This window comes from Camelina sativa, chromosome 1, assembly GCF_030686135.1.
Source record: "Camelina sativa cultivar CO46 ecotype springtype chromosome 1, ASM3068613v1".
NCBI lineage: Eukaryota > Viridiplantae > Streptophyta > Magnoliopsida > Brassicales > Brassicaceae > Camelina > Camelina sativa.
The window spans coordinates 10,490,898-10,509,587 of NC_141880.1; the positions used below are offsets into that span (position 1 = coordinate 10,490,898).

At 37.3% G+C, this 18,690-nt stretch overlaps 1 protein-coding gene, 1 long non-coding RNA gene and 2 pseudogenes across 6 annotated transcripts; 2 read left to right on the forward strand and 2 right to left on the reverse strand.

Annotated features, from left to right (window-relative positions):
* Positions 1-4,136: 4,136 nt before the first annotated feature.
* Positions 4,137-6,630, forward strand: LOC104787894 (ATP sulfurylase 1, chloroplastic). The gene is made up of 5 exons (XM_010513553.3): positions 4,137-4,964; positions 5,220-5,625; positions 5,716-5,976; positions 6,063-6,149; positions 6,259-6,630. Exons 1-5 carry the CDS (start codon positions 4,447-4,449, stop codon positions 6,394-6,396), a joined length of 1,410 nt encoding a protein of 469 aa, XP_010511855.1. The 5' UTR covers positions 4,137-4,446; the 3' UTR covers positions 6,397-6,630.
* A 2,547-nt stretch (positions 6,631-9,177) lies between these two features.
* LOC147949745 (uncharacterized) lies at positions 9,178-9,586 on the reverse strand. Its single transcript, XR_015560689.1, has 2 exons — positions 9,496-9,586; positions 9,178-9,395 (listed from the first exon to the last, which is right to left on the reverse strand). It is a non-coding gene; the product is annotated as an uncharacterized LOC147949745 (long non-coding RNA).
* A 2,453-nt stretch (positions 9,587-12,039) lies between these two features.
* Positions 12,040-13,571, forward strand: LOC104787904 (DNA-directed RNA polymerase IV subunit 7 pseudogene; annotated as a pseudogene). 3 transcript variants are annotated; one of them, XR_015560684.1, is made up of 2 exons: positions 12,040-12,261; positions 12,595-13,571. The product of XR_015560684.1 is annotated as a DNA-directed RNA polymerase IV subunit 7 pseudogene, transcript variant X2 (transcript). The 3 variants fall into 3 exon arrangements; XR_015560686.1 differs by having other exon boundaries at positions 12,113-12,261; positions 12,922-13,571; XR_015560682.1 differs by having other exon boundaries at positions 12,143-12,261; positions 12,928-13,571.
* On the reverse strand, positions 13,497-16,820 carry LOC104787920 (putative calcium-transporting ATPase 13, plasma membrane-type pseudogene; annotated as a pseudogene). The gene has a single exon (XR_015560675.1). The product of XR_015560675.1 is annotated as a putative calcium-transporting ATPase 13, plasma membrane-type pseudogene (transcript).
* Positions 16,821-18,690: the final 1,870 nt, after the last annotated feature.

Sequence of the window (18,690 nt, forward strand, 5' to 3'; positions counted from 1 at the left end):
CGTGTTTTTTTATTTTTCTTTCCCCCTACAATAATTGTGAGAGAATAACAAATATAAAGCTTTCTCTGTATCTATCTCGACGGCTCCTAAAGCTGTATATATACATCACAAATTAACCTAGAGAGATACTTACGATATACACATAAAAGATCAAAAAGGACAATATGAATATTAACATAATTCTACTCTAATAACCTCCCTCAAGTTAGAGCATGCAAATCAAGGATACCCAACTTGCCAAGAAAAGAGGAGAACTCCTTTGCTCTCAATGCCTTCGTAAAAATGTCTGCTAGCTGAATAGTGGTGGAGATATGTTGTGTAGCAATCACCTTCCGTTGAATTTCATCACGAATAAAATGACAATCTTTCTCAATATGCTTCGTACGTTCGTAAAAAACGGGATTAGCTGCAATATGAATGGCTGCCTCGCTATCACAAAACAAAGACATCGAAGATGAGTGATCAACACCAAGATCAAGCAAACAAGCTTTAATCCAAAGAAGCTCTTTAGTAATATCTGCCATGGCCCGATATTCGGCCTCAGCCGAAGACATAAACACCCGCTTTTGCTTCTTCGTTCTCCATGAAATAGGAGAGGATCCAAGCTGAATAAACCAACCAGATAAAGAACGACGAGTTAACGGACATCCATCATAATCAGAGTCACACCAACCACGAATATGTAGATCACAAGCCGAACTAAGAAGAACTCCTTGACCTGCAGTCCCTTTGATATAACGCACTACCCGCATTGCTGCGTCCCAATGGTCTTCACGAGGAGTCTGCATAAGTAGAGATAATATGTGAATGCAGTATGCCAAATCTGGTCTAGTTACCGCAAGATATATCAGGCGACCAACCAATCTTCTATATCGTTCGGGATCATGAAGAGGTGCACTTTTAGACAAGGCTAGGGTGTGATTCTGGTCCATGGGAAAATCCACCGGTTTAGCATTAAGAAGACCTGTTTCCGAAACAATGTCCAATGCATATTTTCTTTGACAAAGGTATATGCCTGACGAGTTACGTGCAACCTCCAAACCCAAAAAATATTTCAAAGCACCAAGATCCTTCATATGAAACCTTGAGCTCAAGTAAGCTTTAAAAAACTTAATAGCATCACCGTCGTTTCCCGTAATGGCCAAGTCATCCACATATACCAAGATATACAACTGAACCCCATCACGTACATAAGAGAAAAGAGAATAGTCTGAACATGATTGTGTGAAACCATAACTGATCAATGCATCTACTAATTTTGCAAACCAACAATGCGGTGCTTGCTTTAACCCATAAAAAGATTTCCGAAGCTTACACACCTGATTAGGAGACGACGTACAAAAGCCAGGAGGAAGCTTCATATAGACTTCTTCTTCAAGATCGCCATGAAGAAAAGCGTTATGGACGTCCATTTGATGAAGCTCCCAATCACGGGCTGCAGCCACTTGAAGAAATATTCTAACCGTAACCATCTTCGCGACAGGAGCAAACGTCTCTTTGTAATCCAAGCCTTCGGTTTGTTGATTACCAAACACCACAAGACGCGCCTTAAACCGTTCAATGGAGCCATCAGAGTGATATTTAATCGTGAAAACCCACTTACATCCTAGAGCCTTCTTACCATGAGGCAACTCTCCTAAGTCCCATGTACCGCTGTCTTGCAAAGCAACAACCTCTTTCTCCACAGCATTGCGCCACCTCTCATATTTTATCGCTTCAGCAAAAGATGTTGGTTCAATGTTCTCGAGAATTGCCGCAAGAAACGCCCGATGGGAGGGTGAAAATCTGTGACAATCAACATAGTCATCAATAGGATACACGATATTGACCGAAGAAGAACCCGAACCACCCGGTGTGGCAACAACAAAATCTTTTAGTAAGACCGAGGGTTTTTTTTCTCGACAGTCACGACCAAGTTGAGCGATAGGTGGAGAGAAACCGTGGCTAGCATCACACACAGTAGAACCAAGTTGATCAACCACAACTAGTTGTTCCGCCGTAGGCTCAACGCCAACAGCTGCATGTGTAGCATTATTTGGAACCACCGGTGTTGGCTCAGTTTCGAGAATCACATCTGGTGTATTAAATTCCGGAGACACATCCGTTGCAGCGAAAGGAGAAACAACACCAACAGTGTCTGTAGACGTAGGAGCTAGAATTAACGGAGGTATCTCAGCCAAATCATGTGACGGTTCCAACGTCATGTTATCGTGAAAAGGAAATGATGTTTCACAAAAGACGATGTCACGAGAGACTAGAAATTTTTTTTCCTCAAGATCATAAACCAGCCACCCTTTCTTCTCATATGGATATCCCAAAAAAACACAACGTCGGGACCGACTCGCAAATTTATCACCATTATGATGTTGATTATGTGTGAAGCATAAACACCCAAAAACCTTTAACTGATCATAACGTGGAGAGCGTCCGTAAAGCATTTCATACGGTGTTTTTCCTTTAAGCAACAATGATGGAGTTCAATTAATAAGATAACAAGTAGCAAGTACGCATTCCCCCCAATATCCAATAGGAAGATGAGCTTGAAATCGAAGAGCTCTAGCCACATTTAAGATATGGGCGATGCTTGCGTTCTACTCGTCCGTTCTGTTGTGGAGTTCCAACACACGAAGTCTCATGAATAATCCCATGTTCTAGAAAATATCCCTTCATGCAAATAAACTCAGTTCCATTGTCGCTACGTACTCGCTTAATATTTTTGTCAAATTGCCGCTTAGTCATAGCCATAAACTGTTTTAAATGCATAGATGTTTCACTCTTTTCCGTCATCAAAAATAGCCACACTCTACGAGAAAAATCATCTACTATAGTAAGAAAATATGTTACTCAAAACCAATTGGCAATGTTAAATTAGAGTTTTACTATGGGCTTCCAACTCAAAACCAATTGGCAATGAGTGGAAAGGCCCTAACCCTTTATATATTACTCAAGTCCCTTTACATCTATCATATGTGGGATCTTTTTTCCACACGCCCCCTCGAGATGATGGCTCTTTTAGCCATTAATCTCGACAGAATCCATCACTCCCCTTCGAGATAATGCTCTCTTTTTTTAGCTATCTCGATGGAATGGGGCCTTCCTTTGGGCCATCAATTAATGGGTGATCGGGTCTCTATCCGGGCCGAACTAGTTAACGGGCCAGCGTGTGTAGACTCTGATACCATGTCAGAAAATAACAAATATAAAGCTTTCTCTGTATCTATCTCGACGGCTCCTAGAGCTGTATATATACATCACAAATTAACCTACAGAGGTACTTACGATATACACATAAAAGACCAAAAAGGACAATATGAATATTAACATAATTCTACTCTAATAATAATATCCAACTCAATAATGCTCCAATCTTTATCAAATTACATCGAGTTTTTTTTCGTATCGTCGTTGTCAAGAGCCGATAGACACACATAGCTACGATCCTACGGATAAGAGTAAAATTGGAAACATAGAATTATAACTAAATTTATCCAACTCACGTTCTAGTAGATCGTAAATAATGAATGGTGAAAAAAGAAAAAAAAAATGAATGGGTTATATAAGATAATAATAAGAGAGAATAATCTACAAAAAAAAAATGAAGTAAATCAAACAATTGAATAAAATTCTTAAGAAAGTAAATATAGCCATGGCATGAGTGTGTTACATCTATAAATTTTAATGTTTAGCTCAATTTTTGTTTATTTAAATGAGATTTGATTACTCCAAAAGTAGTACTAGTATAGTATTATTCTAAAAAAAAAAAATGAGAAAAAAGGGGACAAATATTCGTGATGTGACGTGGCAGATCGAGTGGTGTTAATATTCTAATATCAAGTGGTTTGTGTAGTAAGCAAATGCGTGGTCGAACCTGACCGTATTCTTGGGATGTATTCAACTGTAGCATCGGTCCTCACCACACAGTTTCCTAACTTTTATTTATTTCTTTCCTCAACAACATACAAAATTATTCATATTTATCTAATTACTCTGGATATATCTTTTATCTAACATGTCCCAAAACATAAAAATAAATTTATTCATAAAAATAATTACTATTATATGTTTTGTTCGATTATGACATTTATAGTTTATGAGTTAAATACAAAAGAAACGTATTGACCAAAAAAAATATATATATATACAATGACTCTGTGCTATACCAATAAGGTAACCTCGTTATAATATATGTCACACACTACTACTACTATTAATATAATCATACACTGAATAAAATTAATTAAATAACTAATACCCGTCCAGGTACATAATAATAATAATATTCGTAGATACGGTCCTTAATAATTACTATTAACTCTATAAAGCCAATCCAAACACCAAATCTCATTTTCCAATTGAAATGGGAACAAACAAACCATACCATCTCCAAGCTCTCTCTCCTCCATCTTGAAGTAGCAGCCATATAAGCCTAACAAACCTTTCAAAAACATGGCTTCCATGGCTGCAGTATTAAGCAAAACTCCATTCTTATCTCAACCACTCACCAAATCATCATCCCCAAACTCCGATCTCCCCTTCGCTGCCGTTTCCTTCCCTTCCAAATCCCTACGCCGTCGCGGCGGCGGTGGAGGCGTGGGATCAGTCCGAGCCGGATTAATCGCGCCTGACGGAGGTAAGCTTGTGGAGCTTATCGTGGAAGAGCCGAAACGGCGGGAGAAGAAACACGAGGCGGCGGAGCTTCCTCGCGTCGAGCTAACGGCGATTGACTTGCAATGGATGCACGTGTTAAGCGAAGGCTGGGCAAGTCCACTCGGAGGTTTCATGAGAGAATCCGAGTTCCTCCAAACTCTTCATTTCAACTCGCTCCGTCTTGACGACGGATCCGTTGTTAACATGTCTGTTCCTATTGTTCTCGCTATCGACGATGAGCAAAAGGCACTCATCGGCGATTCTAAACGTGTCGCTCTTGTTGGTTCCGATGGTAACCCCGTCGCTATCCTCACCGAGTAAGTTCTTCTATTATTCTCTCGAATCAGATTTGATTGATTCATGAAGAAGAAGAAACTGAGATTTAGCTTTATTTGTGTTGATTGATATTGTAGTTGTTAGACTAGATCTGATTCGTTTGACAAAAGCTGAATACTCTGTTTATGCATCACTGTAGATACAATAGTCATTAAATGATATAGATGCATGATTGAAAATTGGATATGGATTTATAATTAGTTACTCAAAAACTTGTATGTTGCTGTTTTGATCAGCATTGAGATTTACAAGCATCCAAAGGAAGAAAGGATAGCTAGAACTTGGGGTACGACTGCTCCAGGTTTGCCTTATGTACAAGAGGCGATAACCAATGCTGGAAACTGGCTTATTGGTGGTGATCTTGAGGTTCTTGAGCCAGTTAAATACAACGATGGGCTTGACCGTTTCAGGCTTTCGCCTGCTGAGCTACGTAAAGAGCTGGAGAAGCGTAACGCGGATGCTGTATTTGCTTTCCAGCTGAGGAATCCGGTTCACAATGGTCATGCTCTTCTAATGACTGATACACGTAGGAGGCTTCTTGAGATGGGATACAAAAACCCTATCCTTTTGCTTCATCCGTTAGGAGGATTCACAAAGGCTGATGATGTTCCTTTAGATTGGAGGATGAAGCAACACGAGAAGGTAAAGAAACAACGCTTATTGATTGTGTGTATCTGAGTGAGAGCAACAACAATTGCTGTTATACTAAATGGGTTTATGATTCTAATACAGGTGCTAGAGGACGGTGTTCTTGATCCAGAGACAACAGTGGTTTCGATCTTCCCTTCTCCTATGCATTACGCTGGTCCAACCGAAGTGCAATGGCATGCCAAGGCTAGAATCAATGCTGGTGCTAACTTTTACATTGTGGGTCGTGATCCAGCTGGGATGGGTCATCCCGTAGAGAAACGTGATCTTTACGATGCTGATCATGGAAAGAAAGTACTAAGCATGGCACCAGGACTCGAACGGCTCAATATCCTTCCTTTCAAGGTATATAGAAAACACAATTGAAAAAGATTCACCCCTTTTTGTTCAGGCAAATGTTGAGATCTGATTTCTTGGTTCAATTTTGGCAGGTTGCTGCATATGACAAGACGCAAGGCAAGATGGCTTTCTTCGATCCGTCAAGGCCTCAAGATTTCTTGTTCATCTCTGGCACTAAGGTAAATCTATCAGTCCCCAAGAGAAATACTACATTGTGAAATCCTTCATCGCTTCATTGTATACTTACAAGAAAAAAAAATTCTCTAAATGTTTTTCGATTTCTTTCAGATGCGCACATTGGCAAAGAACAACGAAAACCCGCCAGATGGTTTCATGTGCCCAGGTGGATGGAAAGTTCTGGTGGATTACTATGAGAGCTTGACTCCAGCAGGTAATGGTAGACTACAGGAAGTGGTTCCGGTTTAAGACAAAAGACAAAACTGTATGTGCTTCGTTTCAAGTTGTAACGTTTGTATTGTGAGCCTTGTGGCAACAGTCATTGTTGTATAGGGAGAAAGCCTATGTATAATTAGGCTGGACCTTTTTCCAAATAAATTACAGAGAAAGACTGTTTCGTTTTGCAAGACAGTTTACGAAACTTGTAATATTTCGGTCTGAAACTTTGTACTATATGAATGAAACGATTGTGTTTATATATAACATGAACAGCTAATTAACTTTCTATAAAATTTTACGTGTAATAGATGCATGAATCATTGAATCTTTCATTTTTGACTCCATAATGAATTCATTCGACAAAAAAGTAATCATACCAGTAGTAGTTATGGGCCTTTCATAGGGCATGTAAATTAGGAAACCAACTTACGTGGTCTCCTCCCGACAAAGACGGATAGTGTTGTGTTGTCTTCTCCGACGCTTCGTTGCTCCTCGGCACAGGGAAATTGAAGTCTGTTTTCAAAGTTGTTCAATTAGAGGTTCTAGTTTCGTCTTTCAGTAAGTTCAATTAGAGGTTCTAGTTTCGTCTTTCAGTAATTCCTTTCAATATAATCATTCAGCTTTACAATCTTTCAGTGATTTGGTGCAACGGTAGAAATCACACATTCTTATTCCATGGGTAAGAGTGATGTTCGATTTTTTTTTTTTTTTTTTTTTTTTTTTTTTTTTTTTTTATTTATGGCTTTAGACAAAAATTGATTTGGTTTTAGTGTCTCACTCATCCATGACCCATGATCTTTGATTTTTGGCTTTGACTGTGATATATTTTTTAAGTTGCAGTCCTTAACTTTAATTTAAACTATTCTAGATTTGGAGAATACAGAAGTGAAAGAGCTACTGGCCACTAATGCAAAATTAGAAGACGAAAAAAAAGACTAACAAAAGAGGCAAGGCTTTTTTGTGGCTGTATTTTTCTTCCTATTGCGAATACATCTCTTCTGTTTCTGTTTCTCGGGTTAGTCCACATGATCTATTAGTTACTATGGAAATTATATGGATTGTTTTGTATTAATAGGTCACGTTAGTTAAGGGTATGTGCAAAAGCCTGCACAAGATAAAAACAAGTTTGCAAAAGAGCTATTCAGACATCTTGGAGGATAAAAGGAAACTAATGGAAGAACGCATGAGGCTGCGGAATGAATTAGATAAGAAAATTGTAAGTTTCTCCTCTATTTCACTTGTCTTTATAGTCACGTCCCGGTCCCTACTGTTTCTTAATATTTTTGTTTTTATAGGTTTTTATAGACAAAATTTGATTTGGTTTTACTGACACATCCATGATCTTCGATTTTGGCTTTGACTGTGATATATTATTAATTTGATTTTTTTTTTTTTTTTTGCAAATTGAATCTAAAGTTTTTTTTTTTTTTTTTTTAATTGAATCTAAAGTTGTTAACTTTGGGGTTTTGTTTTTGTTGTGTGGAAGATGATATCTCAAAACAAAACCCCGGAAGTGACCGAGAGAAGCTCAAACAGTGATGAAGAGCATAGTTAAGTTGGTGTCAAGGAGAAAAGCAATCACTTGGAGAGACACACTAAAAGAAAAGGCCAAATGTCAGCTAGCATAAGATAGTTTTTTTTATGAATGAAACGATTGTCTTTATTATATATATAATAAAAGCAGCTTATGTAACTTTCTATAAATTCACGGCATAAGCATGAATCATTGAGAATATTTCGTTTTTGTCTCCATAAACAATCAGGTGAATTTGTCTCATTTCGTGTTGTGTTGTCTTCTCCGACGCTTCGTTGCTCCTCGGCAGAAGGAAATTGGAGTCTGTTTTCCAAAGTTGTTCAATTAGAGCTTCTAGTTTCGTCTTTCAGTTCATTCAGCTTAGTGCTTTTGATTTTTTCGAACCAATATTTTCAGTAGATTCAGTCTTAGCGTTTGTGAAGAATAACGATGGTGGAACTACAAACTGGTTTAAGCTTGTTTGTAAAATCAATGTTGGTTTGATGGACAATTAAAAAAATAATAGTTTAAATTTCAAATTTAGATTCCATAAATTAAGCAACTACAAAATCAAAACAATCAAGGCAGTATCATATTACGCTTGACAAACAAATTGATTGTTTCCTAAAATATCATTAACATGATGTTAATAACATCCTAAAATCTCGCCTCTTCGTAAAAAATTGATAGCCACGTAATTCCAAAATCTATCAAAATATTAATTCCGTAATCTTAACAAATCTGAAGTATAAATCCAGCTTTTTGGCAATTTGAATATATACGTTACTATTGCCTAATTGTCTCACACGCAGAAAGCTTTGATTAAGCGTCAAAGTACCGGTTTTATCGGTACAGCCGTCATTGTCTCACACGCAGAAAACTTTATAATAATTTGTTGAATATCTTTTTTCTTTTATTCAATCGTAAAAATATTGAGAATTTAGTTAGCATTGCATGCGTTTCTTTCGTAGCATATATTTTAAATGATTGCTTGGAGAATATTTTATATGCAAAATTGGTAGTACGATTTCATACAGATATATGAATGAATTTTTATATGAATCATATACTAAAATTTGCACAAAAAAAAAGATTTATTAAATATTAGCAGCTTGGGGATGATTTTTACAGCTTCAAAATTCAAACTAGATATATATAGAGAAGTTAAATAGAAGGCGGTGCAACATTTTGAGTAATTCTTAATACCTCTACAAATTTATCATCAATGGGTTACAAAATTAGTGATTGCCATTATTTACGATTAAATTAAGTTATTATTTGCACCAAATAAAATGAACTTACTCCAAGATAATATTATTATTATACTTTCAAAGACAACATGTTCACAATTTGTTTACATAGCAAGCGCATGTTTTTTCAGGATTATCAGGTGACACCTGATAACATTTTCCGTGCTTCAAGTTTACCTTCATGCATTTTATGATGCAGTCTTTAGTTGTAATGCAAGAACCTACCCAATAATCGGTATTGGGTGTAACATCAGCTTCCGCAACATCTGTAATATTTAATAAAACAAATTAAAAATATAGTATATATAATATATAAATAAGCATATCATATAAATTTAAATAAAAAATGTAGATTATGTTGCATACTTGGGATCAAGAAAACGACCAAACACAAGAATATAAAACAGACAGATTTGTATGAGAAAGCCATTTTTTTTAATTATTTGTTTTGTCAATGAAACATAATCGAAACACTTAGGAGTTATATATAGAGAGATATGGGAACATGCATTTATGACGATTTTCTTTAATTTTACGTTGTTATTATAGGTTAATTTTCTAAGATTTGATAATGAACTCATCACAATCCCCGAAAAATGAAAGTTAATCATTATTCCAGATCCGTCATCATATTCTTCTTCCTATATTTGGTAGTAGGGACAATATATGGAATGTAATTGTGAGATCTTTGACAATAATATAAATTTTGGAATGTAAATATAATCCAAGTTTTAGTCATTTATGCAGTTATTTATATAAACAAATATTTAATTCTATCATCAACAATATACGTATCCATCGTGATTGATTAATATTGATATTGATGTTAATAGTGCGTATATTACGCTAATAAGAATTTACCAAATTTGTATGCGATTTTTCTATCTTATTGACTAACATGTAACTGTTTTTAATTAGTTGCTATATTATAGTATGTTGTAACTTGCAAGTAAATCTTTAATTAATATTGCAATATTCTGTGAATTAGAGGATCAGTTTGGAAAAAGAAAAAATCGCATATATATTTGGGAGGTTACGATTTGTGTAACCGGTTTTGATTTAAAGTCAGATTTAATTTCTTTATCAACTTTGGTTCTGCCATGACTTAAAGGAAAAAATCGAAATAAGAATTAATTATTAGGGGATACGTACTAAAAATATGATCCCTAATTTTTAGCACTTACAACTCATTCCACGTCCCCTCCTCCCCACTAGTTATTTTCTACCATAAATTTGAGATTTTGGTCCGAGAGGAAGAGAAGAGAAACAAAGAAAATTTTTTTTTGACTTTTGATGCGTTCCTAAATCCATGTGGTCTTCTTTTGGTGTGTCGTCTCTCTACAGTGATCTAGTTTGAATGGTTTGCCAATTCAAACCAGTCAAACTAGTTGCGGTCGAGAGATGCACAAAAGAAGATTAAATGTCAATTTTTTTTCTACAAAAGAAAATCTATAGAACAAAAATACAACCACAATGGTTAATATTGTGGCCTGTAGCTTTCAATTAATTAACCAAACCTATCTACTTCGTTGTTCAATCTGGATATAGTGGTCCGTAGCTCTTTTACAGAAAACAAGTTGTTCATGCATTTTGGTTGGAGAATACAGGCCACTATATCCAATTGAATGAGGAAGTCGAAAGTTTGGTTGATGACTTTAACTCTATGCTTATTGAGTTTGATTTTTGATTTTTGATTTTTTTCGTTAATTGTTGAGTTTCATTTCTATTGTTTGCATGAAAAGTGTTTTTATAAAAAGTCATGAAGATATGGACACTGGCCTCATGCTCCAGAGAGCTATTGTTGTTCGTCTACTCGATGCCTTTTCTAGCAAGAAGGCAACGAAAGATCTTGGATACTTCATCACAATTCTTGAAACAGTCGGCGAGTGTAAGATCAAGGACCAGACTTGCGTAACTGTCTTTCCCGTGGTTTTAAGCCAGAGTTTAAATTTATATTTCATTCCTTTAAAAAGCAAAAGTCTATCTTGGCCTGTGTATACATGTTTAGTTTAGCTTAGTGCGAATACATGTACGTGTTATAATTTATAAACGATAACACTTATTGAGATCAACTTTGTAGTTAAATCGGATTTTGAATTTAAAATAAATTACGTGGCCTGTATTTTAAATTCCTGTAGGAAATAGGTTTAATTAGTTTGTAACCTCAAAAATCAAGCATTTAAATTCCTAAATTGCGATAATGATTAGCCAACATTTCCTAGCCTATAAACAGATGATAGTGAATCAAATTATATCATTCACATACCACATAAATCTAGCATGCATTATTCAAAACTTATGATTTCACTTATTCCACATAAATCCTAGTTGTTCCAACTTATTTTATTTTATGGTACATTGAACCATCTTTTTGAATACATAGTAGAAAAAAGTTATGAAAACTTCTTATTAGGCATGAAGGAATGGCGAGAGAAAAGATTCGTATCCAATTAGGGATACAGCATGTGGTTTGAATTTCTTAACATTTACCCACAAAGATTGATAAAGAAGGGTAACTACGCAAAATCAAAACTCTTATTATTTGTTTATAGATCTAATAAGCAAAGAGAACGAAGGATGAAGGTCATAACAGATAATTATGGACATGCTTTTTCGGATAGGCTATCGTGGATATATTATTAACAAACAAAACTTCATTCTCATTCTCTCCCTAGTTTGAGTAAGACCAGTTGTTGCTCAACACAAAGTAATGATGAGGTAAAAGAGTTACAGTTCACCAAACTAAGGGTATCGATCGCCAACTCAATTCAACTAACATCTAATCGTTTTCCGAAACTTTGTGACGACACAACAAACTTTGTCTTATGTTTAGTGAGTGACAGATTAGACATAAAATGTTTGGATTTAACAGACGTGGGAATAGAACCTGAAATGCAAATTAGGTGAGATATACATTGGTCCCATATAAGTTAATGGATGAGACTTATGTGTGGCCCATTTGTAGTAATGGGCCTATAAATTAGGAAACCAACTTACGCGTGGTCTCCTCTCAACGGCGACGGACAGTGTTGTCTTCTCCGACGCTTCGTTGATCCTCAAAGCAAGTGGAAATTGGAGGAGTCTGCTGATTCCGAAGTTGTTCCATTTACAGCTTCTAGTTTCGTCTTTCAGGTTAGAGCTTTTGATTTGTCAAACCAAATTTTTCAGTAGATTTCAGTCTTAGGGTTTTGTGAAGAAGAAGAACGATGATATTATAACGTTTTGGAAATACAAACTGGTTTAAGCTTGGTGGTAATAAAAATCAATGTTGGTTTGATGGTTAATGAAAAGTTGGAAACTTTGTGAATCTTCTTTAACTGTAGAGTTTAATTTCTATAATTGCATGCAAAGTGTTTGTTAAAATGTCTGAAAGAAAACTTAAAGATGATCATTTTGGTAGAATGCAAAACCTTCAAATCAGAATGTGATCTGACTATTTCTGATTATTTTTTGGAAATGTCACAGTTTCAGGCTGTGAAGAAAAAATGTTCATCAAAGTTAAATTGCCATGGAACGTTATGATTCCAGCTGAAGATATGGACACTGGCGTCATGCTCAAGAGAGCTATAATTGCATGCAAAGTGTTTCATTTCTTTTTGATTCTTTTTAACAAACAAGACATCAAAGTCAACTTTTTGATTCTTCTTAACTGTAGAGTTTCATTTCTATAATTGCATGCAAAGTGTTTGTTAAAATGTCTGAAAGAAAACTTCAAGTTGATTGTTTTCTGTAGAATACACTTCAAATCAGAATGTGATTTGGCTACTTCTGATTCTTTTGGAAATGCCATAGTTTCAGGCTGTGAAGAAAAAAATGTTCATCAAAGTCAAATTGCCATGGAACGTTTTGATTCCAGCTGAAGATATGGACACTGGCGTCATGCTCCAGAGAGCTATTGTAGTTCGTCTACTCGATGTCTTTGCTAGCAAGAAGGCAACGAAAGATCTTGGATACTTCGTAACACCCACGATTCTTGAAACAGTCGGCGAGGGTAAGATCAAGGAACAGACTGATGTGTTTCCCGTGGTTTTCAATGGAATCTGCTTTAAGATGTTTAAAGGAGAAGTTCTTCATGGTGTGGTTCACAAGGTGCACAAGCTCGGTGTCTTTTTGAGTTCTGGTCCTTATGAAACCATTTACCTATCTCACTTGAAAATGTCTGGTTATGAGTTCATTCCCGGAGAGAACTCGTTTTTCATGGATGAGAACATGTCCAAGATTGAGATTGGTGCCACAGTTCGTTTTGTCGTGTTGGATACTGAGTGGAGAGAGGCAGAGAGAGACTTCATCGACGAAGACAATCTTGGCCCGTTCTAGAAGATTGTAATCTGAGTTTTCACTTTATTAATATGCTATTGTAAAAACGCTTTTCTATGTAATTGTTTCAATCTTTATTTCAAATCTATTAAACATATTAAATGAAAAAAAAAAAAAAAAAAAAATCAATGCTTCATAATGTAAGATCAAATTAAGAGGCTCTTTCATGATCTCTTCTTCCATTTCAGGTAGCTAAAGAAGTGTTTCTCTGGAACAGGAACAGACTTCACTAACCATCCAATAGGCCACGATGCAGCTGCAATCGCAATGCAAACTCCCCATTGACCCCAGTTCAACCTCTCAGTATTAGCAAATCGCTTGAGAAACTCAACCATCACCACTTGCAAAACCACAGTCACAACTATAATCCCAATGAAGAGCCTGTTCTTGTGTAAACCCTTGAACACGTTCTTCTTCTCCAAACTCCTCGCGTTAAACTCGTTGAACACCTGACAAAGCACAAAGGTATTGAAGATCAAAGTGTTCTTCACCTTCTCTGTCACATCGAAGATTGATCTTCCTCTAAACTGAAGCACCAAGAGCACAGAGATCTGATAAAACGCTTGAGCCAAAAGATTCCTCCACATGATGTTTGTGATCAATGGCGCCACTCTCCCTATAGGTCTCTTCTTCATCAGATCGTTTGTTGGTTTCTCTGTAGCTAAAGCCAATGCACCGAGTGTGTCCATGATCAGATTCACCCACAGTAACTGAACCGCTGTCAAAGGAACTTCTCCAGCTGAAACCGCAGCCACGAAGTTGATCACAAGAGCTGCTACATTGACAGTGAGCTGAAACTGAATAAACTTCTGAATATTGTTGTACACGCATCTCCCCCATTTCAAAACCGTTGCAACAGAAGCAAAGTTATCGTCCAAGATGACAATATCAGAGCTCTCTTTCGCAACTTCTGTACCTTGAATCCCCATTGAAAGTCCAATATCAGCTTCTTTCAACGCCGGTGCATCGTTAGTACCGTCTCCAGTAACTGCCACAACATGGCCTAGCTCCTTTAGGCATTTCACCATTAGAAGCTTATCAAACGGTGAAGATCTCGCCATTACTTTGATTCTTTCCACTTTTGCTAACCTTTCTTCTTGACTGTAGTTTCTAAACTCTTCTCCTTCTACCACTGCTTCACTGTTAACCTCATCTTCAGGTGTCAAGATCCCACACTCTACAGCAATCGCTCTCGCCGTGAAAATGTTATCTCCAGTGATCATTTTGATGTTTACACCAGCGAATTGGCAATCCTCTACTGCCTTCTTTACTCCAGGTCTACATGGATCTTTGATTCCAACAATCCCAAGTAAGCTCAACTTCTCTTCTTTCAACTTCTTGATGTCTTTATTGTCTTCTGAATACGCAAAGGCGATGCAACGGAGAGACTTAGCTGCCATGGATTGGATAATCTTCTCGAACTGAATCATATCATCTTCTTTAATCTCTCTCACAACTCCAGAACCATCGTAGAACGTTGAACACATAGCTAGAATCTTCTCAGCAGCTCCTTTCCAATGAACAACATTAACTTCTCCATTCTTCTTCTTCATTAACACGCCACTTCTCTTCTTCTCTGAATTGAAAGCTTCCACATGAACAACGTTATGTTCTCCAATCACTTCCTCCATATCCATCTTCAACTCCTCAACCGCCCAGCTCAGAATCGCTTTCTCCGTTGGACTACCAGAGAACTCATACTCTGTTCCTGACTTAGCCTTAAACACACTCCCTGTAGTATTCATCCCAACTCCTTGATGAATCAGTTCAACCAATTTCTGAGACACAGAAGAAGCTTTTCCTGACTCGAGACCGAACCAGAAATCAGTTACCTTCATTTGGTTAAGCGTCAGAGTACCGGTTTTGTCAGTACAAATAACCGTTGCAGAGCCCATTGTCTCACAAGCAGAGAGCTTCCTCACCATAGCTTGATCTTTCATCATCCTCTTCATCGAATACGCCAATGTTAATGTCACAGCTAATGGTAATCCTTCTGGTATCGCAACCACAATGATTGTAACCGCTGCTGCAACCATCTTAACCACAGCGTTCACTATCTCATCGCTCTTCGTCTTCTTTCCATTATAGTCACGGTTTCCACTCTCGTCTTTCGTGGTTCCCGTGAAGTAACGGACTAACAGAACCAAAAGAACCAAGAAAGCTACAAGTAAACCAACTTTACCTATCGAAGAAGTAAGCTTGTCTAGACGAGACTGCAATGGAGTTTGCTCATTCGTGTCACGAGAGATGTGACTCATCATTTGTCCCCAAGCTGTGTTCATTCCGACAGAAGTAACCGCCATTTTACCAAACCCATCAGCTATTTTAGTCCCGGAGAACAAGAATGTGTTTCCTGTTAAGCTAACCTCGACATGGTCGCTCTCTCCAGTCATGCTGGATTCGTCAACGTGCAACGAGTGTCCTTCAACGAACACACCATCCGCTGGAACTTGATCTCCAATGTTCAAACAAACGATATCTCCGACGACAATGTCAAAGATGGAAATCTCTTGACGACGTCCGTTTCTAACAACATCGATCTTGATGTTGCTACTTACTTTAGAGAGCTTATCGAACTGTCTGTTCTGTCTAAAGTTACTGACCGCAGAGACAGCTACCACCAAGAACACCGCTACGAATATGCTTCCTCCATCGTACCATCCTTCTTTCACTCCGTGCTCTTTGATACCGAACCCGAGAGATAACGTTGCACAACCGAGAAGGATGAGTATCGTGAGGTCCTTGAACGCTTCCACCACGAAATAGAAGAGACTCTTGGATGGTTGTCTCGTGTAAGTATTAGACCCGAACGTCAAACGCCTACGTTCGATCTCATCAGCTTCTTCGTTGATACCGACACGTGTGTTAGTCTTTAAGGCCGAGACTAAGCCGTTAGGACCACCAAGAGACTCAAGTTTCTCTTGGTTCTTGTTCTTGACGAGATCGTTTAAGGTTTCAGTATCAATCTTGAAGTGATCTCCATGATGATCATCTTTTTGATGGTGGTCAAGATCAATGGCGGTGTAAGAAAGGGAACGAGGGAACAACAAACCGGGTTTTCGGATAGCGTGTTTGGCGCAGTTGAGGAGAGTTCTCGAACAGTAGATCTTGATGAACGCTAATTGCCACTTCTTGTTTGGTTTGCTTAGGGTTTTGGGAAGTTCCAGAAGAACCTCAACGCCTACCACCTTGTTCTTCTTCTTCTCTGCATGATCAGGAACGTTTCTTCTCATTGTTTCTTGGTATTTCTTAAACCGGAATTACTAAACCGAAAAGAAGAAAAAAAAAAAAAGAACCAGGAAATTGTATAAAATCTTTTGTTTTGTGAAGGCAATGTTGTAAAGCCAATACGAATTGCAAAATAAGAGAGCTGATGATGTAAAGATGATAGTTTCAATTGGGTTTATAGTTAGTTGATTAGTCGGTCATTACGTATCATCTACGAAGTTTCGTAGCAATGACTAGAGCTGTCAAAATGGGCTGTTTACGTCCATTTTGACCCGTCCAACATTGTCCAATTTGATTTTGGACAAATAGCTGTCCGTGTCCATTAACATCCGGTCCATTAACGACCATGTCCACTTATGCCCATATTTTTATGGGTTATCCATGGGTGTCCATTGGACAACATATAACAAATTTTGTAAGATGAGAAAAAATGGTGTAATTAGTTTAGAACATAAAACATAAGTGATCCTTTTGTGCTGCCAATTACATAAAACATAAAAGATCCAAACACAATGATCAACATCCAAACACAATGATCAACATCCAAAAGCAATAAAGCAAACATGAACATCTAGAATATTTTAAACACAATGACACACATATTTCAAACTCCTTCTCCTTCCCCTTCTTTGCCTTCTTCGAATGGATCAACAATCTCTTCAAAACCTTTAAGCCAATTTCTTGCGCAGATTAAAGCTTGGACATTAGAAGGAAGGAGTGAACTCCGATACTTGCTTAACACCCGACTTCCAATGCTAAACGAAGATTCTGAAGCTACAGTCGTAATAGGGATGCTAAGGATGTCACAAGCCATAGAAGACAGTTCTTGAAAACGGTTTGCATTATCCTTCCAATATTTCAAAACATCCAAGCTCTTAAATGCCATCATGTCCAAAACCGGTTCATCTAAGTACTTGTATAATGCTGACTTGCCATTAGCACCAACTGTTTGGGAGATGAAAGCATAAAAGTCCTGAAACAATTCAAACACAAATATGCAGCAGCTCAAAACACTTAAGTAGCAGAAACAAAACACTTAAGTAGCAGAATCAAAATCGATACAAAAACAAAGTAGTTTAAACAAAACACTTACACCATATCCAGGAAGAATGTTTTGCTCCATATTGTTTGACTTTGTGGATTCTTCTTGTAAACATAAAAAAACTTGCTTTACTAGTTGACGCATCAAGGGTATTGAAGCAATACTCTATATAGGTAAACTTCAATCTAGGATCAAAGACCGCAACTAGAGCAAGTATGTCACTATAATCCTCCCAATACTTGTCAAATTTCTCCTTCATACCTTTCACCATCTCACAAATCACATCATCATAAGAGTACTCTTGAGCTTTCAGCCAAGTTTCAATTTTCCATACCTAAACCAAGGACAAATCAAAGTTAATATGTCGAATACCTAAATCAAAGTCAAATCACATCGTAATTATGTCAATCATACCTGATTGAAATACAAATTGGCAGTTGGATAAGATGAACCAGAGATCAAATTCGTCATCTCTGCAAATGGGGTCAACAGCTCATAGATGTGTGCAACACATCTCACATGAAAGAACTCTCCACCACACACCAAATTTTTCCTAAGCTGCCTCTTGAGAATTCCTTGCATGTTGTCATTTGAGGAAGCATTATCAACCGTAATTGTGAACACTCTCTTTTCCATTCCCCAATCTTTTAGCAATGCCAACACCTTTGTAGCTATTCCAGCACCCGTATATGGAGGAGGAAATGCACAAAATGACAGGATTTTTGTCTTCAAATTCCATCCACTATCGATATAGTGTGAAGTCAAACACATGTATCCCTCTATTGTGATTGCCCTCCACAAATCTGTTGTTAAACAAAACCTACCCGGAACTTCACCCAACATCTTTCTAAGCTTCAATTTCTCTTTCTCGTAGATCTTTAAGCAATCAGCAGCCGCAGTATTTCTTGACCAAAACTCGATGTTGGAATTTGCATACTGAAAAGCCTCTCTAATTCTTCTGTACTCAACGAAAG

What these genes read in the sequence shown, in the direction of transcription:
- LOC104787894 (XM_010513553.3), top strand. Translation starts at nt 4,447, where the DNA reads ATGGCTTCCATGGCTGCAGTATTAAGCAAAACTCCATTCTTATCTCAA. An exon ending in GGATGAAGCAACACGAGAAG is followed by an intron (nt 5,626 to 5,715) that starts GTAAAGAAACAA and finishes ATTCTAATACAG; the next exon opens with GTGCTAGAGGACGGTGTTCT. An exon ending in TCAATATCCTTCCTTTCAAG is followed by an intron (nt 5,977 to 6,062) that starts GTATATAGAAAA and finishes CAATTTTGGCAG; the next exon opens with GTTGCTGCATATGACAAGAC.